The sequence below is a fragment of the Lithobates pipiens genome, unplaced genomic scaffold, assembly GCF_037356315.1.
Source record: "Lithobates pipiens isolate NorthernLeopardFrog02 unplaced genomic scaffold, aLitPip1_a1.2 Scaffold_22, whole genome shotgun sequence".
NCBI lineage: Eukaryota > Metazoa > Chordata > Amphibia > Anura > Ranidae > Lithobates > Lithobates pipiens.
In genome coordinates this window covers 54,858,186-54,885,625 of record NW_027507784.1, presented here as the reverse complement: position 1 = coordinate 54,885,625, position 27,440 = coordinate 54,858,186, and the positions used below count along the sequence as shown (strand labels likewise).

Genomic DNA, 27,440 nt, shown 5'->3' with positions numbered 1-27,440 from the left:
TCAGCATTGCTATTTGCCCTTAGAACATGGGACGGTATTTAAAGTATTTGTGTACAAATCATTACATTTCTTCTATTTTTAGTAAATACAAAAATTCTTCTTAAACGATCTTGTCAACAGACAACACAGCAGACTTTGGAGAATGTCGGCACAAATTGTTCTACTATACTGTAGAGCTGCATGATTCTGGCAAAAAAATAAATAAAAAAAACCCTCAGAAAGAGAGGTGATCTCTCCATAGTAAAAGGTAAATCCCATCTTAGCCAGCTGTTACCCAAAACAAGTGTTTTCATTGGAAGATTTTCCATCACCTGTTTCAGTGACAACTCCAGTGACTATTGATGTTCAAATTTTTGGGGCAAAAAACTGAAAAATTTTGGGGAAAAAAATAAAATTGCAGCAGCTGTGCCATCGAATGCCGCCACTAACACCCCCCCCCCCCACACACACACACACACACACACACACGTCGTCTGCCCAGCACCTACCTGCATGAATCTATCCATTGGTCAGAGGGGTGATTTTAATTACATTTTTGAAATAAAGTTGAATAATTCGGAGTGCGGCTATCCAGCTACATCTTTTCTACTTCAGATCCTGTTGCAAACAGAGCCAGCCCCCTGTGGGGTTGTGGAGACAGCTGTTTTGGGAGAAGTCATTACCTTAGAGCGGAAATTCTTTGTGGTCATAGAGGGGTGGCTGGAGAGAGGGGGTGCACCGCCACTGGACAACTCATGAGGGTACAAAGAGGGTACAAAGAGGGTACAAACTCCTCCTCCCCCCCAGCAGACAAACAGATAGCAATTAGTATAAGGCCTCATGCACACTGGACATTATAAAAACGCCAGTAGCATTAGCTGTAGAATAAGTTTTGCAGCATTTTTGAAGTTTTTTTTTTCATCAAATCTATACTCCCACAAAAGCTTATGACTGACAGACGCTGAATAGACACGATTTTTAGAGTTTTAAAGCTGAAAAAGTCCTCTGAAAACCTTCTAGTTCTGGGTTTGCCCCAGCCAGAAAATGCCCCTGTCAAAAAAAACAAAACACAAAAAAACACTGATAACAGCCTATGTGTGCCTGAAGCCAAAAACAGCAATTGTAAAAACATTGAGTGTGCACAAGGGCCAACTGTGCAGTTTTTTTCGTTTTAACCCATTTACCTAGCGCAAGCAAAGCCAGACACTTTTTAGGCTTTTTTGTGCACTTGCGTTTATATATGCGAGCTGAAATACACATTTTTAGCCCCATAGACATTTAAAGGGGAGCGCCTGAGAAAACGCACACAAACATTTTTCAAGCGTTTTCCACATGATCCTATATAAAAAAAAAAAAAACATGAGACCAAAAAAACGCATAATTCTGTCTAAAGGGGGCTCATGTCAAAGGTGACAATGTCAAGGTGTGAATGGAGGTTTAAGGTGGGTTTCCCTGCATTCAATTAATGAATTGAGAGTGACCGGCTCTCAATGGAAATAGAAAAACCTAAAACCAACGCAATGGCTCCAATCTCCATCCTGGTATTTATATACGGCACACATTTTGCCACCATCTAATCTCAGGAGCAGTGCGAAAAGCCTGCTTAATCCAGCTGATTAAGGAAAACTCAAAACAACCTTTTGACAGACGAGTTACAAAGATTTCCAAATAGCGTGGTTTGGAGGATTTTGGAGAGGACTACCAAACCAAAAGCCTTTTCATTTCGCAAGTTGTGAAATTTTGGTTGAGAATCGAGAAGGAGTAATCTAACCTGGCACTGCCCCTGTGTTGTGACGCACAATTCTTTCCCAAGCCTACAATCTACACGGCTATTTAATAATTAGCCAGCATTTTCCTCCGCTAGCAGCAGCGAGCGTATGGAATAAAAAGTCTCTTTGTTGCCTTTTTTTCCACGTTCCCTGCTCCCCCTCTACGCCACTTTGAAGTTCTAAACTGTCTAAACTTCGTAAAGATGCATTTCAAAGAACAGGCTTTGAACCCGTGCCAGTGTGGAAGCCAAGCCGCAAAAACATGGCCGAGCGAGAGATTCTCACTTCTGAAATAACATGCAAGAATTTAAAGAGACTGACTCATCCCACGGACAAACTGTACCAGTAAGCTGTGCCTTAACCACACCCATATGCTTAATAAAATGAGGCTTACACCGGGGGACGGAAAGTTTAGCTCACATTCAAGAAAAAAAAAAAAAAAAAAGAAGGTTTTTTATAGCTCATGCTGCATTTACAATAGAAATAAATAATAAAAAATTGAGGAGTTAAAAGACTAGCATGTGGATAGAAAAGGGACAAGTTGTAAATGCAGACTGATCTGGAGCGTATTGTGCCAAATAAATAAAAATGGCACACGACACTTGGTAATAGTGATACATGTTCTGCACAGTCAAAGCTCCTCCAGTTTCCCCATTTAACAAATGCTTCATGCAAGACAGGTTTACAGCTAGCTAAAAACACTCACACATTAGATATATACAGATAGACTTCTTTACAACTACCCTGTCTGGGTTTTTCCCAATCAGTGCCAGCAGCTATAGCCAGCATCACTAATCCATGTATTTTAATGGTGGGGAAGACTCTGCTGTCAGACTACAAAAACCAAGCGGAAAGAATTCACACATCTACCTCAAGTATGTATGAATAAGTCCCCCCCCCCCCCAATTCAACCTTCTAGTTAAAGGTGAAAAAAGAAAATCAAAACACGACTAACGTATGGGCGGTCTTGGTAGATGAAATGGCCAGAAACTTGACATGTGCGTAGGGTAAAGAACATCCAGCAGGAGACAGTCAAAGCCTAAGGACAGGTTACATAAGACTGCTAGTGATCATTGCTTAGCACAGTGGCTTAGTGGTTAGCCCTGCCTGTGGTTAGTGCCTTGCAGCACTAGGGTCATTGGTTTGAACCCCAACCATAACTACCTGCAAGGAGTTTGTATGTGCTCCATTTTATTGCATTTTGTGTTTGCATAGATTTCCCACAACACTCCAAAGACATGCTGGCAAGTTAACCAATTCCAAATGAAATTGCCTCTAGTATGTGTAGCATGCAAATCTCTGGGCATGTTTCCTGGTGTTGGCAACAATGGACCGTGCATGCATAATGGCTGTTGTAATTACCACTTGTAGTCTCCATCTGAAGCCCGTGGGGTAGGGCGACATAAGTAGGAGCACAACTGGCAGGAACAGAGAGGAGAACCCAATAACAGGAAGTGCCTCAAGCGCTTTCATGGCCAGATCACCAGGTATTTTAATGAAAAGTACATATTAAAAATGTTACTGGTAATTTACTGGTATGAAATTTTAGTGACTATTACAGCTACTTTAAAGTTAGGTTGATATTTGGTTTGATTTGCGCAGTGGTACCTTTAAAGGTTTATGCATACAGTACATCTGCTAAGACTTGCCTGAGTCACTTTATTGGAGCACGGTATTTAAGATCTCAGGCACAGCGACATGATGGTGGCGACAGAGGATTTCATACAGGCATATAGGTGACAACCTATAGCTCATTCCATTACAACACTACCATGATCTCTAGGAAGACAGGCATTCGGTTTGATGACCTCATACATGAAGATTGCTGAGGTGAGGAAATATTCAACTGTCGATCAGTTCAAGCACTGCATTCCTGTAATTGCTCAAGCTGCAGCATGTCTGAACTTAATAGCTGCTCTACTGACTTTAAAATGTATCTGCTGTGAATCAAATTCAGATCCGTTCAAACCCAGCCACTCACTGGAGAAATATATAGAGCAGGTACATTCACTCCTACCAATAAAGGTTGAAACTGAAGCGACAAAAGGCCCTGAATGAGCTAGGACTTGGCAAGAAGATTTGGCACCACAGTCTTGGAAAATACTGTATAACAAGCTTGGGGTGTAGTGGTGATCCAGCATGCCAGCATCTACCCCAGAACCTACAGGAAAAAACAGATTTCTGTATGCATGTAGGGCTAGCTTTAGAGGGCCAAACAAACAAGATTGTTCCTATAGCCAACTTCAGCTTGATTGTGGGATGATCAAGTCATGGCTGTGTAGCAGAGATAGATACTCCGCTCCCCTGGGGTTAATTAATCCATAAATTGCATGGCATTGTGGGTTCCCATTGTGATTGTAAACCACCTTTAGGGCTTGTACAGACTGCGGTTAGTGAACGTTGCCTTTACTATTCTATGATCAAATGCAAAAAACTCAATGCAAATTTGCTTTGGAGCCACTTTGCCTGCAAAGTGAACCGATCAACAGATCTGTTCCCTCAAAAGAAAAAAGCTGGTCAAATGCAGCCTTAGAACGGACATGAGCACCATTAGAATTAATAGAAGTCTGATGGTCTGGCTTTCAAAAGCTCTTCAAAACACCCAAAAATACATGATCTGACTAATTGTGAAAACATTAACAATATCTGTATTCATTAATACTTGGCTCTTACCTGCCCCATTTTTTTTTTTTTTTTTTTTTTAACACAGGTTACCTGCCCCATCTTTGGTGGGACATTCCAGATGTTTAGAAAAGGTTTATCAAAGTCAATATCTGACTAAGACTGGACTGATAACTGTATGATATACAGATCTGTATGAAGCCACAATAAAAACCCTGAAGAGAAAGGGTGTTTGTGCTCTCTCATTTAAACTCATCTGAGAGAAATTAACGAAACCTCCCTTTGCGTGTGGAACGGTTCCTAAAATGTAGGGAAAGGGGGGGGGGGGTAGAATTACTTGGCACAACTGAAGAACATCTGTTTTCTCTTGCTTTGAATAGGGTCACTAGCAAGAGATCTCCGCTGACTGTCATGTGACCAGTCGGGCTCCCTGCGCGGACGATCCCCTGGCAGATAGGGGAGAGATTAGAAACAAGTCTGCTGATCTCACCGAGAAAAACATTCAGTCTTTCAGCTCGTCTGCTTCTCATTTCTGTGCCAGCGGTGTTCTGCATGAGAAAAGCAGGGAAGTTGGCTGCCCATCCGGCAGAGTGGCGGTAAATTGTGCAAAGTTCTTTCACGCCCGTCACTGGACCCAGGAGAAAGCTTTTTTATTTTTCCCCCAGCATATGTTAAAAATGCTTTTTTTTATTTATTTTATTTTATTTTTTTACTAGAAGTTCACTCAACCGGACACAATTTACTCAACTGGACAATTTTCCTAACTTCCGTTAATTTTGCTTCAAAAGTTGATATCCCAGTTTTTTTTTTATGTACGCTGGCTGCTTCTAAATGTGAGTTTAGGAGTTTTTTTTTTTTTTTGCCCAAAACCCCTAAACTTAAAGTGGTTGTAAACCCTTACAAACCACTTTGACCTACAGGTAAGCCTAGATTAAGGCTTACCTGTAGCTCCAAGAAATAGCTCATAAACCTACACGGTTTAGGAGATATTTACTAAAAGACAGGCACTGCTGTCTACGGTGCATGTGCCATAGACAGCAGCATGCAGGCGCACTATCGGTGTTAGCAGCATGCCGCTGCTAATGGCGATATGCCGTTAGTGGCGGCTCCCGTGCGCATGCGCGGGAGTGACATCGCTGCTCCGCCGCTGTGAGTGGCCGGAGCAGCGACACCTGGAAGATGATGAACGCTCCATACTACAGGGGACAGCAGTGACATCTCTGGCTCCTGTGTCAGGTAAGTGACACATAATGTGATGCATAGTAGCCCATTATGCTTTACCTTTGCAGGGAGGCAAAGAAGTAGTAAACCCATTAGGTTTTACTTCCTCTTTAATAAAAGCCTATGTACACATAGGCTTTTAGCAGAGTTTAGGAGGAGCCGTGTTTAGGGGAGGTTAATCCTCCCTTGCCTGAATGCAGAAGAATTGTAAATCAGGAGAGGAACGCTTGCCAGGTTTAGCGTTTTTTTTCTGTGGCGGTGTCCAGGGGAGGGTTAGTGTATATGAAACCTTACAGGTAGACGTTGCTAGACGGAAATCGACCAATTCCCATTTCAGTCTTTTGCAGCAAGATTTTGATCTGGCTAATCAGACATTAGGTCATAGAAAGAAAGTAGAAGTGACTGCAGAAAAAACACCAAGTGGTTTATTTTTATGTCTCAGTATAGATCTAGGTTTGCCCCAAGCATGTTTGAATCCTCTTAGCCCTTGTACACACGGTCGGAGAATCCGTTGGAATGTGTCCTATCGGACCGTGTCGTCGGATAATCCGACTGTGTGGTATGCATCGGACTGATTCCGTCCGAATATCCGTCGGACCCAATTTTCCAACATGTTGTAAATATTTCCCGACCAACTGGTTCGATCGGACATACTCCGATCATGTGTAGCGAATTTTGATCGGACCAAGTGCCACGCATGCTCAGATCAAATTCCTACATCAAAGCTATTGGCTACTAGCCTGAATGTAGTCCCATCGTAACGAAATTACGTCATCACGTTCTGAAAGATCGGATTTTTCGACAACTTAGTCTGACCGCGTGTATGCAACAGTTTCGGACACAATCCGTCGGACTAAATCCGATGGATTTGGTTGGCAGAATCTCCGACCGTGTGTACAGGGGCTTACTGTTGAATGAATCACCACTTCTGCTGGAAGTCTATTCCAAGCACCAACTATTCTTTCAGAATAGAAAAAAAGAAAATAACTGCGCTAAGGTTAAATATGTGATTGTGTGAATGTGTAAATGTATAAAGAAAATCCTGTAAGGATATTCAGCTGCGGCTTTCGCTATGTCACATACATGCAAATAAAAACGAAAAAACCCATAAGCCGCGCTAAATAGATACCAAGGCAAATACAACCAACTATTTGTGCAATGATATAAAGGTAAATGTTGAAATAAATATTAATAAATACAACCAACTACTTGTGCAAAATAAACAAACAAATATTGTATAGAGTATAGCAACCCTATATGTGTATATGCATATACGTGATACAAAACATATAAGTATTAGGATTCCTGATCTCAAAAACCCACAAATGCTGATGGGCACATATAATGGGAATCAGTAACACACACCTATTGTAAAATATATACACCCAATGTGTGAACAAAGAGTCCGTATAAGAACAAAAAAGGGGGGTAGCGTAAGGCCCAGTAAGGGTCCTCTGAGTAAACACCACACTCTTCCTGGAAATCCAAATGTGGGAGCAGTTATATTCAATCCACCACCAACACACGATAAGATTTACTGCTTACCAGATATGAGTGACCCCCCACTACAGAGGGTCGCACGGGGCTTAATAGGAATGGACGTCACTTCCAACCACAAGATAAAAGAGGTTCCTCGATGTCTTCCTGGATTCACTCTTTTAGGAACTCTTGGGAAGAGAACTCACTCCCGGACACTCAACTCAGTAGTCCAAACAGACTCAGAGTCAGGGACATCAAAGCCATAGGGGAAAGATAAAACTCAAAATAGTGTAAAACCCTTTTTATTTTAAAATTAAAAATATAAAAATACACTTACAAGCGTATAAAAAAGGAAAGCGCCTTAAGTCCGTGGCGCCGGCCGGACGCACACGGACAGACTCGTTCTCCTGGAACCCGTCACCCGTCTTGGGCTGAGCGGTGCGCTATTCATCACCTCGGTTTTGTGACGGGTTCCAGGAGAACGAGTCTGTCCGTGTGCGTCCGGCCGGCGCCACGGACTTAAGGCGCTTTCCTTTTTTATACGCTTGTAAGTGTATTTTTATATTTTTAATTTTAAAATAAAAAGGGTTTTACACTATTTTGAGTTTTATCTTTCCCCTATGGCTTTGATGTCCCTGACTCTGAGTCTGTTTGGACTACTGAGTTGAGTGTCCGGGAGTGAGTTCTCTACCCAAGAGTTCCTAAAAGAGTGAATCCAGGAAGACATCGAGGAACCTCTTTTATCTTGTGGTTGGAAGTGACGTCCATTCCTATTAAGCCCCGTGCGACCCTCTGTAGTGGGGGGTCACTCATATCTGGTAAGCAGTAAATCTTATCGTGTGTTGGTGGTGGATTGAATATAACTGCTCCCACATTTGGATTTCCAGGAAGAGTGTGGTGTTTACTCAGAGGACCCTTACTGGGCCTTACGCTACCCCCCTTTTTTGTTCTTATACGGACTCTTTGTTCACACATTGGGTGTATATATTTTACAATAGGTGTGTGTTACTGATTCCCATTATATGTGCCCATCAGCATTTGTGGGTTTTTGAGATCAGGAATCCTAATACTTATATGTTTTGTATCACGTATATGCATATACACATATAGGGTTGCTATACTCTATACAATATTTGTTTGTTTATTTTGCACAAGTAGTTGGTTGTATTTATTAATATTTATTTCAACATTTACCTTTATATCATTGCACAAATAGTTGGTTGTATTTGCCTTGGTATCTATTTAGCGCGGCTTATGGGTTTTTTCGTATTCTTTCAGAATAGGCTTCCAGCAGTGAGGGAGCTAAAAAAAAAAAAAAAAAAAAAAAGGACGCCAAAGTGCAATTTTAAGTCCAACGTTCATTGGGCCAAAGCTGACCCAACTATATTAAATCGGATCATGAAACCAAGTTCATGGTTTCTTGCATTACCTTCTTGTCATTCCATACCACGTGTTACAGTTTTTATAAGGATACAGATCAAGCTCTTAATCCTTCATACCGTTCTCTTGCATACATTTTTCAAAACAAATATATTCCACACTAAATCTGACCATGAAATCTCCACAGGTACCAGCTCCCACTATTGGCTGAGTTTGCCGCAGCAGCCAATAGCTGATTGAAAAAACAGTTTGGGTGAAGACACCACTGGATTCCTGGACATGTAAGTGTCCCATTATTAAAGTGGTTGTAAACCCTTACAAACCACTTTGACCTACAGGTAAGCCTAGATTAAGGCTTACCTGTAGGTCCAAGAAATATCTCCCAAACCTATACGGTTTAGGAGATATTTGCCCGAAGACGGGCACCGCTGTCTACGGCGCATGCGCCGTAGACAGCGGCGCGCAGGCGCACTGAGCATGGCAACCTCTATAACGAAGATGCCGTGCAATGCCGCACGTCTCGGCTCCCGTGCGTGGGATTCACGTCATTGTGGCTTCGTGGAATGACAGCGGCGGAGCTGCGAGACCCACTGAGAAGATGGATGCGGTGGACTACAGGGGACAGCGGTGACTTCGCTGGCTCCTGTGTCAGGTAAGTGACACATAATGGGCTACTATGCGATGCATAGTAGTCCATTATGCTTTGCAGGGAATGAAAGAGGAAGTAAACTCATCAGGGTTTACTTCCTCTTTAAAAGTCAGCAGCTATAGTATTTGTAGCTGCTGACTTATTTTTTTCCTGCAGGAGCCTGGAGCTCCAATTTAAGTAGGGCCATCTAGTTTGGTTTAATCTAAAAGTTGATTACAGACACTGCATGGTCAGATTGCAACATGTATGGTGAGTCTGAAGCCCCATAGACATGCTGATATTGGCCAAAATCAGCCGGTACAGTAGAAAGGTCCGACATTCGGCCCATGTGTACAGCTCCTTGTCCAACAGAAGCAGATCTTACGACCGTCGAACAGGCATGCTGGAAAACCGGCAGCCAATCAGCATTTGGTCAGCACTTGCAGCCAAGAGTTAAGCGCTGACTGGTGTGTTCTGGTTGGTGGGGTGCCTGGATCCTGGAGCTGGGAACTCAAGATTCCTGGAAGATGCAAGTAACGGCCAGGTGATTCGGGGGGGTGGAGGGGGGGGTGACAAAAGCACATGTCTGTACTAACATCACATAGTAGAGCAAGCTCCTTTTTTTGGTTCAGCACATAGGGTTGAATGAAATAAAAACATACATGTACCAGGCATTAGTCCACCTGTAGAACTCAAAATTTTCCTTAATCACCACACAGTTCAGGTCTTCCTACTGTGCTGAGGAAGGGGGGTGGGTGTAGTACTTTTTTGGTAAAAAGAAACTGCCGAAAGAGGACTTTACTTGTGATGGCTCAGCTGTGACAGGTGCCTGGAGCTGGGAACTCAAAATTCCTGGAAGATGCAAGCAATGGCCAGGTGATTCAAAGTTCAGCATATACTTGCAACTAAAACCTCAGTTTTGGATGACCAGATTAACAAACATATTAGTTAGAAAATAATTTTTGTAGTAGTTCTCTTTATTTTGAAAAGTTGTAGACTCCTCCAGTGATGCGTTTGTTGGATAGAAAAAAAAAATATCTTAAAAAGATCCACCCTAGCTGCTTTTAAAGCCATTCCGTTTAGCTCGGTAAAGTTCCAGCCAAAAAAAAAAGGACCAGAATATCATCTTTCACACCTTTCATGATATAGGTTAGGGCATCTCTGGAGGCTTCTCTCATGCATAGACACCCTTGCAATAACCATCATAGGAGCAGAAATATTACAGTGGCCCAATGAAAGGAGACAATGGTGACATCTGCTCCAAGGCCTGGAACCGGTAAGGCCCTCTTCTGAGCCAAGTACCCATGACATTGTCCTCTCCCAGGTCGCAGGAGTTCAAGTACAATGCAGATCACAATAGGTGGTCTACTAATTGAAAAGTTCCTTGTGAAGACATTGCAGAGAATGCAGCTAAGCTGTGATCTCTGACAAATTGTTCCATAACACTCATTTGTAGTCCTAAAATAATGGGACTTTTATACTTGAAAAGGTGCTGTGCTGGAACAAGTTTTTTCTTCTTCTTTTCAGTTGTTTATCAGACAATTACTTTGAAGAGGTTCTTTTGAAGCTCCACACGGTGTATAATAATAAGCGGCTTTGTGCATGTGCATCTGTTGACTTATTTATGATGGCGCATACCAGCAGTCTCTACGGAGAGCCGGGCTCTACCATCATTCGTTATCTGATACTCGTGTTGGTATCGCAAGCTGCGATGGTCTGCCGCTTCTCCAGACATAACTAAATTCACATTACGTCATGTCTGTGCTTAATAGTCAATTCAGCACAATCTAGAAAATAAAAAGCTCCATTAAAGAAGCAGACTACTTTAAAAAGGAGAGCTCTCAAGACACCTAAAATATCTAGGTTTTGTGTGAAGGGGCCAAGAATGAAGGGCACCTAATGGTAGCCTCAAGGGGGGTTAGTGCACCACTTTATTTTGATGTAACTATTTTGATGTAACTATTTTGTGAATAATAAAGGCAATCAAAAAAAATTTGAAAATGATGAAATAAGCAGATACGGGTAGCACAGTGGCTTAGACCTACTGGTAGACTATTAACCTACCACCTATACCAAGTTAATTGGCTCCTGTACAAGTTGGCTATGTGAATGTATTTTTGCCAGTCACAAGCCAAACAATTTGGGAGGGTTGAGGAAAGCCCTGGTGACCTGACTGTACCAAGAAGATTCTATGGGGGAAAAAAAAAAAAACCTTTCGAGAGCATCAGACATCATCGTTGAGTTGAGTATGAATGCATGAGATAGATCAAGAGAGAGAATATAATAATATATATATATATATATATATATATATATATATATATATATATATATATATATATATATATATATATATATATATATAATGCACTGCCAATCTAGATGGGTCTGCTTAACCATCCCCTCCATCTCTGGATGTGCCAGCTACGCTTTTCCAGCTATATGCAGTAGTAACAAATAGGATCCAATAAGCTGCACTTCCATTAAATCATCCATTTTATTGTCAATGTAAAAAAAAAGCCTCCAAAAACAGCAAATAAATGTCAATGAGATTCACATCTAGCACGAACATGACTGCCTTCAAGGAAAATATACCATCTACCGGTATTTAAAAACTAATTGGAGCACATGCGTCCTTTCAAAATGTGCAGAAGTAGGATGTGATATAAGTGCTATGTGCTTTAAAGATGATAACGGTTACAGTGACTGAGATACTCTGCAAATTAAAAATGAACAAAAACAAATGTATGCAGTTGACATATCTCCAAACACTTTCAAATTAAGACATTAACATCTGTCATTTGTTCACATAACCCTGTACATCCATATTTAAAAACCACGCATTTTCTGGATGTCTGTCCCATTTAGGATCTAAAAATAGGAATGTAGGAGTAGGTGGGTAACCATTTCATAAACAATGCTAGCACCGACTGCCTTGGCAAGAACTAGTACACTAAATTATGTGACAATCCAGGATGCTATGATTCTAGACAGACCCACTTAATATTCATAAACCACTAGTAAACCATTAACTACATCTTCATTTCCATGACTCGAATAATCTGCCCTTCCTGTGTCAGCGGTACTGAATCATAATACTCCAGAGGCAAGCAACTGCAGAACTAATTAACATCTGACTAATTTTCTGCAGAAATAAAAAATCAAGCAACTTTTTTTTCCCCAGAAATTCATTACTGAAATGATGCCACTGCACCAGTTCTAACAATTGAAAAAGATGAATGTCATGAAAAGCAGATATCAGGTTTTAAGTCCATTTGGCTACAAATGATGCCCCAGTGTGCTGCCCAGCAAGAATGGGGGGGGGGGGGAACAAAAAAAAAAAAAAGAAGTCTTCCCCAGCTTATATATATATATATATATATATATATATATATATATATATATATATATATATATATATATATATATATATATATATATATATATATATATATATATATATATATATATATATATATATATATATATATATATATAAAACCCATAAAACTCAAGACTAGGAGTCTTTCCACCACCATAGGGGATGTGGGGGAGTGTGTGGACTCTCCTCTAAACCTTTCCGTAGTTTGTTCTATAGCAAGGATTACTGTATCTGAATGATCAGAGTATTTATTTATTTATATTCAGAATGCCAGTCTACACCAGCGGCCTCTTAGGAATGTTTTTCTGGGTTCTTTGGTATTGGAGGGGGTTTATCCATTGCCGATTTATTCCCTTACTGGCAGGACTTGGGCTCTGGATATTCCATTGCAGGACAAACTTTCAGTTCTAGACATTTAGACCATTTCCACAGCTTCTAGATAAGGCAGGCTGTGCAGAATGAGAAACGAGTCAGTTAGATCACATCACTGCCCCATGGGTAGAACCGTTCTCTTTCAAAAGGAAAGGCCAAATTGTCACTTTATATATGATAAGGTCAAGCCAAACCTTGGGCTATTTGAAGGTATGGTCTGTGGAAACTTTGTTCAATTTATGCATGGTTAACTGGTAATCCATGTACGAGTCTAGGATCCTGCCTTTATTTCAGTTTTTTTTTTTTTTTTTTACATTAATTCTGAGATTTTTTATCATGCATTTTAATTGATTATAATGAGCACCTTTTACTAAACATTTTGTTGTACGCGTTGCAAATCCTTTACTAGAACCTGAAAAGTCCCATTATTCTATCATTTGGCGTTTTTAATCCATAACATTTGTGCAATTTAAAAAAAACATTTTAATGCATTTTTGGCAATCAGAAAAAAAAAAAAATGTCTCCCCCAGCCTCCACACTGTAAAAATGTCAAAAGTTTCTGAAAACACACCAGCTTTCCTGTGTGAATAGTAGGAATGACCAGCCAACATAGACTTGGAAATACTGATCCGGTTGTGGACAGTCCTCTAAGCCGCAGATTGCAGCCCTCATAATAAAAAACAAAGTGCATATCATCAAGATAAGATCTGTTTATTGGTTTTAGATGTACAGATGGAGCATAAAGGAAAGGTTTGCAGGGCTGCACCCACTATCCTACAATGTACAACAATCCTCTTATTTTTGAGCTATGGGGTGAAATGAAACCTGTATATACGTTCTGTTCTAAAAAGGCTCTGCTGGGCTTCACACTGGTTCAGTGGAGCACTTAATTCTTTTTGTCCCACCTCATCATATTGTTGTTTTATGATAGCCAACAAACTTGAAACAGCTGTATGACATTGGGAATGAATGGCTGTATAATGAGGCTTTATCTCTACTATAAACCAGCCATTCTGGATGTACATTTGGGCAATGGGGCAACGGAATGATTGGCATGGATCCAAAACAGTATCCTAAATGTATGAAATAATCCTCCTATTTTAGAGGATTTGTGATGCAATGAGACATACCCATTTTATGTTCTATGAAGGCATTGCTGTGCTTCTATATCAGTCCATGCCAAATTAAATGTTCCCATTTTGGTAAAGTACGAAGTTTTTTGTTTTTTGTGGATAGAGCGGAAAAGGTTTAGAACACCTGTCAGGTTTTCATTGCCATTTGTGTCCCCGTTAGGGAGATTCACTCTCTCCATTTGTCCTGTTTACCATTATCATCGAACGTGAAAAAAAAAAAAAAATACAGTAAAACATTTGGGGGTTATTCCCAGGTAAGTATAGATGGGAAATTTTCCAATAGGAACACTACATCTGGTGACCCTGGTGTCAACCAGATTTTCTCACTTTGAAGGGATTTCTTGTAACTTCCCGTTTTGGCTATTGGACAGGAAGGGGAAATCTACCCAATGGGACACTGATAAAAACTGACAGGGGTTGCAACACTCCCTTTAGCCCAAAAAAACGGTTTGCCTTTAGTTCTAGTTGAATTCTTTTTTGGCACTCCACTTATGAGTTTTGTACTTCTGCCAATGTTTAAAGGAGACACCACTGCCTGGTGAATTTTTAATATGGAATAAAAAAAATAAAAAAAAGGGGGGGAGTGGGATCAGTCAGAACACCCCTACTTCAGCATCCAGAGGGCCAAACTGTGGCAGAGACGTTGCTGAAATGCTCAAAAAAAAAAAAAAAAAAAAAAAAAAAAAACAGCAGTTGACTTGGCTCTTGCCTACTTATAACTAAAATGTCATATATGGAAAAGTATGATCCATTAAATTTAAAGCAGAATTCGACCCAAAAGTTAAAAGCCCGCTGACCTGCTCGCCCAATGCCACATTAGGCACCTTTTGTGGGTGAGGGTACCTTTGACAGGTTCAGTTTCCCACTTCCAGGAGATGGAATCACAGCCTCGGATGTTTGGCCCTCTCCTCCTTCCAATGCTGCAGGGCCAATTAGAAAGTGCAGCGTGCTTTGCGCATGCGCCGTAGGGAACCAGTTGTGAAGCCAAAAAGCTTCACTGCCAGTTCCACTTAAAAGGAATGGTGGCAGCACCCAACAGCCAATCCGAAAATCTGGGGTACCGACATTGCAGGCTCTCTGAACAGGTAAGTGTCCATATATTAAAAGTCAGCAGCTACAGTATTTGTTTTTTCCTGGCTGGAACACTGCTTTAATCCATTTTCTTTTTATGACTTTTTAAGCAGTATTGAACAGTTTTGAAGGGGTAGTCAAGCTATACTTTAAATTAAAAGCCCAAACTAATCATCTGCATTGAGTGTGCATATTCTCCCTGTGCTTGCGTGGTCTGGGTACATGCTGGTAGGTTAATTAGCTCCGGTCTAAACGCACTCTATTTTGTGTATGTACGCATGCGTGATGGGGTCCATAGATTGCCAGCTCCTCGAAGGTAGGGACTTATGTGAAAGCACAGTAAGTAAATTGAAAAAAAAAAAAATTGACATTGTTCTTTAAAGGACTAAGAAAGAAATAACTAACGATTTAAATGGTCAGCTCTCCAGGACAGAATGTGTGGGCACTTGCTGTTGATCTAGACTCCTTGCTGCTTGTCAAAGGTCTCTAAAAACAGGCCTGGCACTTTTAAAGGAGCAGCAGTTCTTGCCACATGTGTAAAATGTTTCTAGCTGAACAAGTTGGCGATTGGTTGTCATTCATACCTGCTCCAGATTCTGACTACTCCAGTTTGGATAAATACCCCCCCATATGTGGCCCTTCGGTGAAATCACAGGGAAAAGTGGAGGCCTTCCATCAGTTGTCAATTACTATGCCAGACGTCTGTTGGCATTTGTAACATCAGTAACCTGAGCTGCTTTCACTCAACAGCACAAAAAGCTACATACCAACTCATTTTTGAAGGTCCATTCATTCTTAGTTGTCCCGCCTTGCCTTGTGGTATAGACTGGTATAGAGCAGATTTGCGCAACATAATTCCCCACATCTTGTGTAGCAAAGCTTTCTGTCACTTAATATAGATGGTCTACACCAGGGGTCAAACTGTTGGCCCTCCAGCTGTTGCCAAACTACAAGTCCCATGAAGCATTGCAAGGTTGACAGTTACAAAAATGTCTCCCACAGGCAAAGGATCAATGGGAACTGTAGTTTTCACAACAGCTGGAGGGCTGCCAGTTTGAGACCCCTGATCTACACAAAGATTTTAAACATGGAGGCCCCGGTTGCTAGGCATTGTTGTGGAAATATTACCAAATATGTGCAATGTGGCGGCTCCCACTAAACCATGTTTAAGATATACAACACCAGAGAATTACACAACCGGCTTCTTCCATATGTTTTCTGCCATTAGAGGAACAGACAGATGAGCAAATCAGCAATAGATCACATAGAGCTGCATATGGAAGCGTTATAGATCTTCTCTGGCTTGCACCGTGCCTTGCAGATGGACAGCTTGGCATGTGTATTCATTCAACACACTGCCGCTTCAGTCTGCTTTCTTACATCGGCTAGGCTGACATCCAAGCACACCAAGCCCTGATTTATAATACCCAGGTGGAGGGTGTAAATCTCCAGGATGTTGTATGCTGTAATATGTTGAATGCAAAGCTCACATCTGCACAGATTCCCTATTAATGTTTATAGATGTCTAAGCTTCGGCTTCCAGTTTTATACATATGGTTCCCTTTTCCATGGGCTTGGCCTCTCCCCATGGATGCGTCTGATATGCGGTTAACAGTTTGTGACCCATCAGAGAATGCTGCAACACAGATTGTGACTTCACTTCAAAAGCTAAACGTTCTCGAAGATGGTTTATCTTTAAGTGAAGAAGACTTTCTACGGACGGTAGAACAAGACTGAAGCCCAACTACGGTCACTTGTTTTATCATTTTGGACAGAGTACAGTTAAAACTGTCAGGTTTTATTTCTCCCATGACCCCATTAGGGAGATTTTCCCACACTTACTATAATCTGTAACACCTGCATAAGCAATGGGGGAGTGATGGTCACTGGGACAGGAAGGTACAGGCAACAATAAAACCATTGCCAGAATGTCTAATCAATCCGCTCTACTAAAAATGTGTTTGTGTCCCTGTTGAGGAAGGGATTTGCCCCAGAAGAGTCACACATGGCAATATCAGAGGATCTAACCCTTACCGTCTATCTATAAAAAATAAGATAAAAATAAAAAATTAAAATTTCTCCTATGGGTCACAGAAGTGCAATTCGTTTTGCACTCCTGTGACCTATTTCCAGCAGAGAGCGGTCTGAAGTCCGCTCTGCTGATGTCACCAAGATCAGTCCAGGCACCGCATCATCCCGACTTCAGGAGGTCTGGATCCGCCAGGTGCCTGGACTGATGGCAGTCTCAGCCTCTCAGCGAGCCGCTGAGAAGCAGCGACAACCACATCCCAGCTCTCCAGTGAGCGTGAAGGAGCAGAGCAGGAGAACTGCTCTCCTCCGGAAGATCTACCTCCTTTCACTACCAGGCCATATTCTGTGATACGGCACTTACCTGACAATTGCAGGGTCGTGTCACTCCATACAGTACTGTAAAAATGGTCCCCCTCCCCCCACAAATAAAGCTTTCTTTTGGTGGAATTTGATTACCTCTGGTTTTTATTTTTTGCACTACACTGACTTTTGAAAAAGTTTTTTTTTTACTGTTATAAAACATAGCTGATAAAGAACTGAAAAAAAAATAAAAAAAAAATTCAATTTTCTCAAAATTTATGCAAATATGTATTCCACTACACATTTTTTGGTAAAAAAAATACTAATAAGCGTATATTGATTGGTTTGTGCAAAAGTTATAGCGTCTACAAACTATGGGATATTTTTATTTGTTACTAGCAATGGCAGCGATCAAGCATCATAGCGGGACTGCAATATTGCAGACATTTTGACACGATTTGGGGCCCAGTGAAACCAATAGTGATCAGTACTAAAAATATGCAGTCACTGTACTAATGACACTGGCTGGGAAGGGGTTAACATCTGGGATTAATTGTGTGCCTAACAAGCGGTTTACTATAATGTGGGAGGTGCTTTTACTATGGGAAGAGATTGAATTTATTCCCCGCTTTGAATTCTGCTGTGCTCCCTACCTGGAAAAATGTGTGAGATAGAGATACATAGAGAGATAGAGAGAGATAGAGAGAGATAGAGAGAGATAGAGAGAGATAGAGAGAGATAGAGAGAGATAGAGAGAGATAGAGAGAGATAGAGAGAGATAGAGAGAGATAGAGAGAGATAGAGAGAGATAGAGAGAGATAGAGAGAGATAGAGAGAGATAGAGAGAGATAGAGAGAGATAGAGAGAGATAGAGAGAGATAGAGAGAGATAGAGAGAGATAGAGAGAGATAGAGAGAGATAGAGAGAGATAGAGAGAGATAGAGAGAGATAGAGAGAGATAGAGAGAGATAGAGAGAGATAGAGAGAGATATATTATATAAAATAAAAATCACACATGATCCGATGCAGAGGTGCAGCCCTGTAGCAGTAAAACTGCTATAGGTTGGATCTTAAGTGGCTAAGGCGAATGCAACTTCTTTATCTTTTAATCCTTGCCTTTGTCATGGTTTAAACTGGTGCCATGACTACTACCCCAAGTGTTTGGTTTCAGGGCGGAGCCTCTCCCTACAGTACACTGTGTGCACCAATAGAAACAGTCCTCTAGCCTAGGATGGCAAGACAGCCCCTGCGCCTCTATCTTCCCTTCTCCAAACGAGACAGCACTGCTCACTGTTAACACTTCCCTGTGAAGAACAGAAGTTCGGGGAAGCAGCACTGAGAAAACAGCAGCATTTAGGACTCATGCGCACTGGATTGTTTTTGGAAGTTTTTAGAGCTGCTGCTTTTGGCTTTAGATGTTTTTTTCTACAGTTAATAAACTCTCCAGCAGGTTATCCTATGTGTCCAGGCGTTTTTTGGTTATAAAAAACAAACCCTAAAACTAGTGGGATCTGAGCGTTTTTCAGCTGTAAAAATGCAATGACAAAATGCCCAAAAAAAGAAACGCTCAAAAATGTGGCTCACCAGCATTTAACGTATTCGATCCCATTACAAAAATAAAATAAAAATGCTAAAAAACGCCATTGCAAAAAAACTTGCACGAGGCCTTCAAATTGTAAACCACAATTTCTAGGGTAATCATTTTACCAAATAGTTTACTGGGGAATGTTTAACACTTTGAGCACAATATAATAAAAGTGAAGCTCACCTATTGCAGCTCCTGCAGCCTCAGTGTGACAGTGGGCAGAGGATCCTCTCCCAGCATCCACTGTCACAATTCAAAAAAACAGTGCGGTACTCCACCCACACAGCCATGTCATTCATTCACAGTTTCCTGTGAATGAACAGACTACAACTACCATCAGCCACTATGGTTGATGGCTTGTAATTCTGAACAGACCGAGGGTGCTGATGTGCACGCTCCTAGCTCTGAACGGACCGAGGGTGCCAATGTGCATGAGCTTCGCTCTGAAGGGACCGAGGGTGCCAATGTGCACGCTCCTAGCTCTGAACGGACTGGAAAAAAAAAATGGAAGGGAATGCTGGGGAAATAAAAAAAAATAAATAAATATGCCTCTTAACCCTTTCATGACAAAACCTTAAACACCAGAACACATTTTTTTGCAACTTTGAAGGTGCAGGAATCTAACCTGTTCACCACTCGCAGCCAAATTGCACTGTTCGCAGTCTGAATGGAACCACCGCATGTCAGCCGGCAGCTCTTTTGCGGGTACCACATGGTCTTTTTAACCATGCCGCGTTTCCCTGCGGCTGCAGGTTTTTTTTTTTTTTTTTTTTTTTTAAAGGTGACTTCATCTTTTTCCTGCACGAAATGCGGGCACAGCAGCCCACTCAAATAAATAGGCTGCAGTGCCTGAGCAAATGCATGGCCCACACTAGTGTAGACCTAGCCTGTACAGTAGATATTGCAAGGGCATAGTGATTCCAGGTGAATAATACCAAACAGGGATTTTGTTTGGTGGCAAATGGTAAGACCGAATATATATATATATATATATATATATATATTTTTTTTTTAACAAAAACAGGGGCAGGCTGTACAGTGACCGATTATGATGATAGCCAATCACGGTGGTCAGGAGTCAGTCTTCATGGTTCCCAATCGTTACTTTAAGACCCAGAGTAGTTGGTGACTGCAATGTCTCTGCTAGCAGCACGCTGTGCATATATGTGGCCCCCATGAACAAAGACCCACTTCTGTGAGTCCACGTGTATACGCCTAGCGAGGAGGAGGAGGAGGAGGAGGAGAAGAAGGAGAAGGAGAAGGAGAAGAAGGAGAAGGAGAAGAAGGAGAAGGAGAAGAAGGAGAAAGGAGAAAGGAGGAAGGAGGAAGGAGAAAGGAGGAAGAAGAAGAAAGAAGAAGAAAGAAGAAAGAAGAAAGAAGAAAGAAGAAAGAAGAAAGAAGAAAGAAGAAAGAAGAAAGAAGAAAGAAGAAAGAAGAAAGAAGAAAGAAGAAGAAGAAGAAGGAGAAGGAGAAGAAGAAAGAAGAAAGAAGAAGAAAGAAGAAGAAAGAAGAAGAAAGAAGAAGAAAGAAGAAGAAAGAAGAAGAAAGAAGAAGAAAGAAGAAGAAAGAAGAAGAAGAAGAAGAAGAATTACATTCTCTGGCTTTTCTGACACACGCAATGTATATAAAAAGGTAACATTTGTTACATTTGTCTAGTGGATTGGACTCAAAAAGGCAGAACCCAGCAACTGGGACTGATTTTTAGAATGGCATACAGCTGGCGTGCTTAGCATCTGGTCAGAAACAGGAGCGGGAAAACAAAAAAAATAAATGAAAAGAAAGCTGCATTCCGATTGGTTGGCATAGCCAATACCAATTTATTTTATTTTTTTCTTTCGCAATTTGGATAAATCCAAGCCCATTGTGTCTCTGCTGCCGTGATTGATAGAAATTCTAGTCCAAACAAATGGAAGCCATCTTTAACTTAATCAGATCACGGTAAATCGAGAACAAGAGACAATGAAACACATGTGAACAGAAGGAAATTTTATCCCCCGACTCCTCCCAGCCTGGAAAGATCTCAGCGATTATTGATAGGTACCTTTGCCATCTGTGCTTGGACTCCAGTCGCCTTCAGAGCTGAGACCGCTTTCTGAGCAGCTGCCGGGCTGTCAAAGTCTACAAATCCATAACCTGCAGATCATAAACATGACAATTTATACACATATCAAAGAAAGCAGCTTGTGCACACAGACTGCTAAAACATCATACTCGGCGAACAGAAGAGATGGCAAAAGTGATTTGCTGGTCTGGAAAGAAGGATATGACATGAAAGAAGCTACAACTAATATGTTTTGTTAGTTTCAAAAGTTCTTCACACATAAAAAGCTGTAAGTGCAAAGCTCCTAACTTTCTGAAATATCATAAACATGAGCCTAAGACCCAGCTTTGCACTTAAAGTGGAAATAAGCCCATCAATTCAACTGTTTAAAAAACAAAAAAAAAAAAAAAAAAAAACATTACATTCCTGGCATGTCCGGGAATGTAAGGGTCACATTTGCTTGTGCTGCCAAACCATCAAATGGCTGGTCACATATGCAGCATCATTGCAGCTGAATATCAAAATCGAGGCCAAGATGGCAGCTTCCTTGGCTGAAAAGGATAGATGGGTTTAGTTCCACTTTAACGTAGAAAAAGATGAAATCAACGAAACTGGAATTTCCGGATATAACTATATAGTTAAACTTGCTTTCACCCCTTCTAACTCTGTATTCCAACTACCCTACAGAAGGAAGATGCTTATGCTTGTCTGTGCTCAAGGAATTCCAGTCCAGGCACGTGATCTCCCCAGCAGCCAGATTCAGGGGATAGGAGAGCTTGCTGACAACAGATGAAAGGCCCGAGTGGTGACGTTACCCATTAGCTTACTATGGAGCATTGATTGTTAGCCTCTTCCCTGAAGACGCTGCTTGAAGCCAGTATCATCACTGTACTGAAGCGCCCCCAGAATAGGAAAGTATCTTTCTTCTACAGGTAGTTTGAATAGGCGTTGGGTAGGAGTGAGAGCAGGTTTAAGAGTAGATTATAGCCTGGAATTCCACTTAAGTAGTATCACCAGTATTTCAAAATATCTGTTGACTCCACTAGGGAACCCAGTGCACAATGCAAGGGTTTGCAGTTACCTTTTGTTTGTGCTGGCTGTAGCTCCACCCAAAGCTGAAGCCCAATTTATAGGAGTTCCTATAGGGGGAGCTACAGACACTGCCCACCCTATTAACATTTACAGCTCTCTAATGCATCTAATCTTCTAGACCTGCGCAAGGAGGATGGCGAAGCCTTAACCCAGATCCATGTGCCAGCTATTCTAAAGAGACTACAGTACTAGTTGGTGGCTTGTGTTGCTGTGAATTATTGTGCACTGGAGACTTCTACCCTAGAATAGCAGGTCTAGGGACAGTTATCTGAGCAAGACTAGAGCAGTAGCTGGGCTCTGTTGTGAGCTTGTGTTTTTGTATAGAACAGCACTTTCTCCAGAGCACCATCATCCACAACACCACAAGCAGTTAGCTAGTAGTCCAAGACCAGTGATTCTCAACTCCAGTTGCCAATGGGTCAGGTTTTCAGACTTTCCATTATTTTGCACAGGTGAAATGATCAGTTTTACGGTCTTAGTAATTACCACAGCCGTTTTAAAGAAATCCTGAAAACATGACCCGTTGGGGGTGCCTTGAGGACCGGAGTTGAGAAACACTGCTCTAGACTAGCCTTTTCAACCAGGGTGTCCAGGCTCCCTTAAAGGTTTCTTCAGGGGTGCCTTGGCAAAATGCCTAAAAATTGCCCAAAAATTGTATACAAGCCAGAAGATGGCTCAAGCTTGTCTTATTTACATAAAGCCACAGGTTTTTATTGAGCACCATTATGACCTTCTAGCAACAGGCGTCCTAACAGCCAATGACATCAGTTGAAAAGGAGGGTGTCAGTCGTCGGCACAGGCTCCTTGATTGATTCTCCCCGTCCATCAGCACTGGGGTCACAGTAGCTGAGTGATGGAGGAAAACTGAGAAAGAAGAGAAACACTGGAATACTAGTCAGTACCAGTGTGCAAAAGTGTGTTTGATTTGGAAGAATAAAAACACTCCGTTGGGTGTCCTACGTGTGTGGCTGTTGATGCATTATGTAAAACTTTTAGAATAGCTTTTTACATTTTAAAAATGGGACACCGAGGCTGTCCAGAATTTTAAAGGGTGCCTCAAAACTGTCCATAATTTTAGAGGGCGCCTTGACTGAAAAAAAGCTAGAGAAACACTGCTCTAGACTCTCTTCAATAAAGAGACTTGGGATCCCTGCAAGTCTTGCTCACATGCTCTGGGATCCCGTCACCTTGGCCTAATCGCTTCCCTGTACTTGCTCTACTTATGTACGCCATCTTCTGTCCTGACCACTAGCAGAGGAGGGGCTTGTCTGGGCTCTCGGTTTACCACCTTCTCCATGTACCCAACATTCAGATCTCATAGTATTTGTCTCCTTGTGAACAGCAGTGTTGGACGGCACAACGTCAATGCAAGCTCAAAAACCAAATGCACTGGGTTTCAACAAGCATTTTAACTTATGGAGATTTCATCTTTAATACAGCAATGGCTTTGTTGGAACAGGTTTAATCAAAATGATAAATAAATGTAATCTTAAATACAGCTAGTTTATGTCCCCAATTTAGACTTGGGATCAGTCTCTTGTAAACCACTGTATTGCCACGCTCACTCAGACTGGGAGAGGAAGGGGCAACAGATGGAGCAAAGTAGTAGTGTTGCTGTTCATATGAGCTGGCAAGCAAAAGTCTGGCAGGATCACAGGGATGGCATATCACTGTCCAATCACAGGCTGGCAGGGAGGCGTCCAGCCTGTGAAAAGCATTGGCTATAAAACAGATCTCAAGCCCAGGATAGCAGCATTCTGGACAAGCCAGCTTGTTATATTTCTTTTAAAAGAATGAACCCGCTCTTAAACTGTATAAAAATTACGTCAAATAAAGTTATGTGAATTTTTTTTTGTCAAGTGTTCATTGAACCCAAGGGAGGTTCATGTAAAATCCCAATCTCCCCCCCCAACCCCCTTTTTTGTATTTCAAGGATTATCAAAAAGGGGCAGCACTGGGGAGGTGGAAGCATGGGAGGAGACCTGGAGGTGGGCAGGGGGGAGAAGACAAGGGGGCGACTTTTCTTGTGGGTTCAAATCAAATCGGAAAAAAAAAAAAAAAAAAAAAAACAATTCTTTATCACACGCACAGTATTCTTTAAAAAGTCAGCCCAATCAAACCTGACATTTTGCTTTTCAGAACATACTCAGGCTGAATTATTTACTGGCTTCTAATACCTCATGGGGCTTCAAACAGTGAGACCTCTTCACCTGACTTCTCAGAATCCCCAACCTGCTGCGATTATTATCACCATCCTGATCTCCCTGTTGAACTTCTCTCATTTGTTAGCATCTTGTCGTGCTAAACTACAATGACTGCAGCTGGAGGATTGAGTCTCCAAGGCAGGCATTGGTAGACATGAACACTCTGCTGGACAAAGAACACTACTCTAGAAAATATAAAAAGTCAGCGAGAGATTCAACTATCCAGAGTCCACCAATAAAAATAAGAAAAAAAAATGGTTTTCATTCAAATGACCCTTTAACTTACCCGAAAAACAAAGTTGCACAGGCAAGTGGGTCATCCACATCTGTCACACAAATGGTTAAAACTGCTCGGAAAGGGAGAGAGCCAGTGCGCTAATTTGGAGCACTAACAACCATAATGAGCGCCTATGTATGTGACCAAGCTATGCCACGGCGGAGGCACTGTCAGGAATAATTGCAGGATTGGTGCTGACATGGTCAATTAAAGCTGTAGTGCCAATTACTTGTCTGTTCCAAGGACAGCAGCCAACTCTGTATGGCTGGCTGGAGCTGCGGCTTAATATTGAATATTCCCCTCCGAAAGTGGACATGCTGCAATATATCTCAGTGCAGAGGAGGATTCTAATTAAACATAAAATTTACTGCAGAAGGAAGACCAGAACCAGAGGTGTCAGCTGTCCTTTAACAGACTGTTGTACGTTGAACAGCTGCGTTTGTACATTGCTGTTGCATATTAATTTTGCAGAGGGACGCAGTCTGTTGCAGTTTATCAAAGTGAATACGGGTTTAATTAGAATGCCACCTAGTATAATTTCTGGCTCCACCTTACAGTTATAAGTGGATGGGGGCAGAGTGCTATCCCAACTGGTTTTACTGCCGTCTTGCCCTCTGCAGAAATTGCCCCCTTACTGCTGTACTGGTTTCAGTTTTCTGAATTTGATACATGTGAATATATTAGCACCACCCAGGTAATGTGGACCTTTGACAGGCAGAACCAAAAACTCAACCCATGCAATTGTATGGGACTGCACCACAACTGCTCTGAAACTGCTTGTAGTGCCCTGCTGCAGACTTTCAGTAGTTAAAGTAGAACTAGAGGCAAAAGTATTTTCTTTATTTTAGGAGTAAGGGAGTGTTATATCCCAGGTCAGATATTCCTCCCCCTCCTCCTCCCCCCCCCCCCCCCCATTATCAGTGTCCCATTTTGGAGATTTCCCCTCACTTCCTTTCCCATAGCCAAAACAGGAAAAGAGGAATTCCATGAAAACTTAAAGTGGATGTAAACCCACTCATCCTTTCTAAACTACTGCTATATTGGTTATCTAGAACAGTGGTCATCAATCATGTCCTCAGGGCCCATGAACAGGTCAGGTTTTATGTACTACCTTGGCGAGATGCAGACTAGAATACTGCAAATCACTGAGCAGCAAATGATATCACCTGTGATGTATTTCAGTTATCTTGCAAACCTGGCCTGTTAGTGGGCCCTAAGGACAGGGTTGATGACCACTGATCTAGAAGGATATACATGCCTCCTGTATACTTATCTGTCAAATGTCTCCCCTCTGTCTGCTATGAGACCCGAAAAACTGCAGATTTTGTGGGTGGGTCAGTTTTCCAGGGCTCAGTGGGTGGAGTCGTGATATCAGTAGACTCCCCGGCCACCTCTACACTCCCATTAACATGCATTTTCTCCTGTGTATTTCTTACGCTGAAATCGCCAAATCATGCTGAGGTGTGAAACAGTCAATCCTTGCTGAGCAGCAGAAGAAAGGAGTGGGAGGGAATTAAATAATGCATGTCTCTTAAGCTAGTCCACAAGATATGTAAATCACCTGTCACTCACAGCAAGGGGGAGGATTTGACAAAGTTTTTCTCCGTTTGTCAAGATTTATCTCACTGAACAATAAAAGATGATTGCTCAGAGCTGGATTAACTTTTTGTGGCAAGACTGGGCTCAAATGATAGGAAATCTTATATTCTACATTATGACATAAAAAATAAAAGTATATCATACATACACACACACGTAGGTACAGGTAGGTGCTAGAATGAGCGTATTATAGTTTTTGGTTGCTCTTAGAGGAACAGCTAGGTAAACTTAATTGTTATCTGCTTAACATAGCTGTAATCTGTGTAGCCTGTGTGCTCTGTTGCTGCTCATGTTGTCTTGAGTGTCACTGTACCTTAGCAACTATGGAAAGTGCTGGATGATAGGCAGAAACCATGCAGATGGGAGCATGAAGGTTCATACAGCCTGGCCAATTACAAGAGGAGCTGCCCTTACGCATGTTGGTATCTGCATTTATATTCCAGGAGCACATGGGCTCTTTGTCTTCCAAAGCAGGAGGATTGCACCAAACTGGAGGAAAGGGCGCTGCCTAGGCACTCGGGTCACCCACCTGAGGTGGCATGGTAGCGAGTGCCTGAAGTCTGTGGCTGGCCCTGGTCCTACCATAGCGGACAGAGGAAGAGCCTAACGTGCATCTGGTCTCATATCACGGAAAGGGGAGGCTATAGGTGGTGCTTCAGGAGCCTTGTGAGTACAGACACCCAAGGAACCCTAGACTGTTATCCCCTCTTGTGCACCAAGTCAGCTGAGGGTCCACACAGAACCCTGGCTAGTGTTCCTAGAGCCATGTCCAGAACTGCCCACTACTTTACTAAGGGATATTGCTCAATTCTGCAATCAGTTTGCTGCTGCAGTGAAGAAGTCTATCTGCTTTCTGCAAGGATGTCAGCAAAGTTTCGCTAGGAAAGGAAGTCCTCGGTGTGAATAGTTCAATTTGGAAGTATCACGCTAAATTCCCTTCCCTATCCAAGTTCTCCAATAAAACAAAACCCATAGACGGGTCATTGGAGTAATGAGCAGAAGCGAGCATGCACCTGGCTGTATGAATCTTGCACCTGACTGTGGAGCAAAAAGTGGGGGAAGACCTGGGCAACATACCAGCAGCTCTTGTGGTGGTAGCGTGTACATGTGGGCATTAGAATAATAGAATGCTGCTAGATGCGGGGCCTGCTCAACGACATGTTTGCACATGGATTTCCAAATAGCTTTTAATAGAGAGTGGCTTTGGAAATGTATTTGTGGTTTCAGTACATTTTTGAATTTTGCATATAGGTTTCCTCCAGTATATAGAGTGGG

At 41.8% G+C, this 27,440-nt stretch overlaps 1 protein-coding gene across 10 annotated transcripts in view; it reads right to left on the bottom strand.

Annotated features, from left to right (window-relative positions):
* RBMS1 (RNA binding motif single stranded interacting protein 1) overlaps positions 1-27,440 on the bottom strand; it is a 490,465-nt gene that overhangs the window by 56,310 nt on the left and 406,715 nt on the right. For all 10 annotated transcript variants that reach the window (XM_077447594.1, XM_077447596.1, XM_077447593.1 and 7 more), the window contains exon 4: positions 20,994-21,085. In XM_077447594.1, the coding sequence (XP_077303720.1) occupies positions 20,994-21,085 (92 nt within the window). The remainder of the gene's footprint in view (positions 1-20,993; positions 21,086-27,440) is intronic.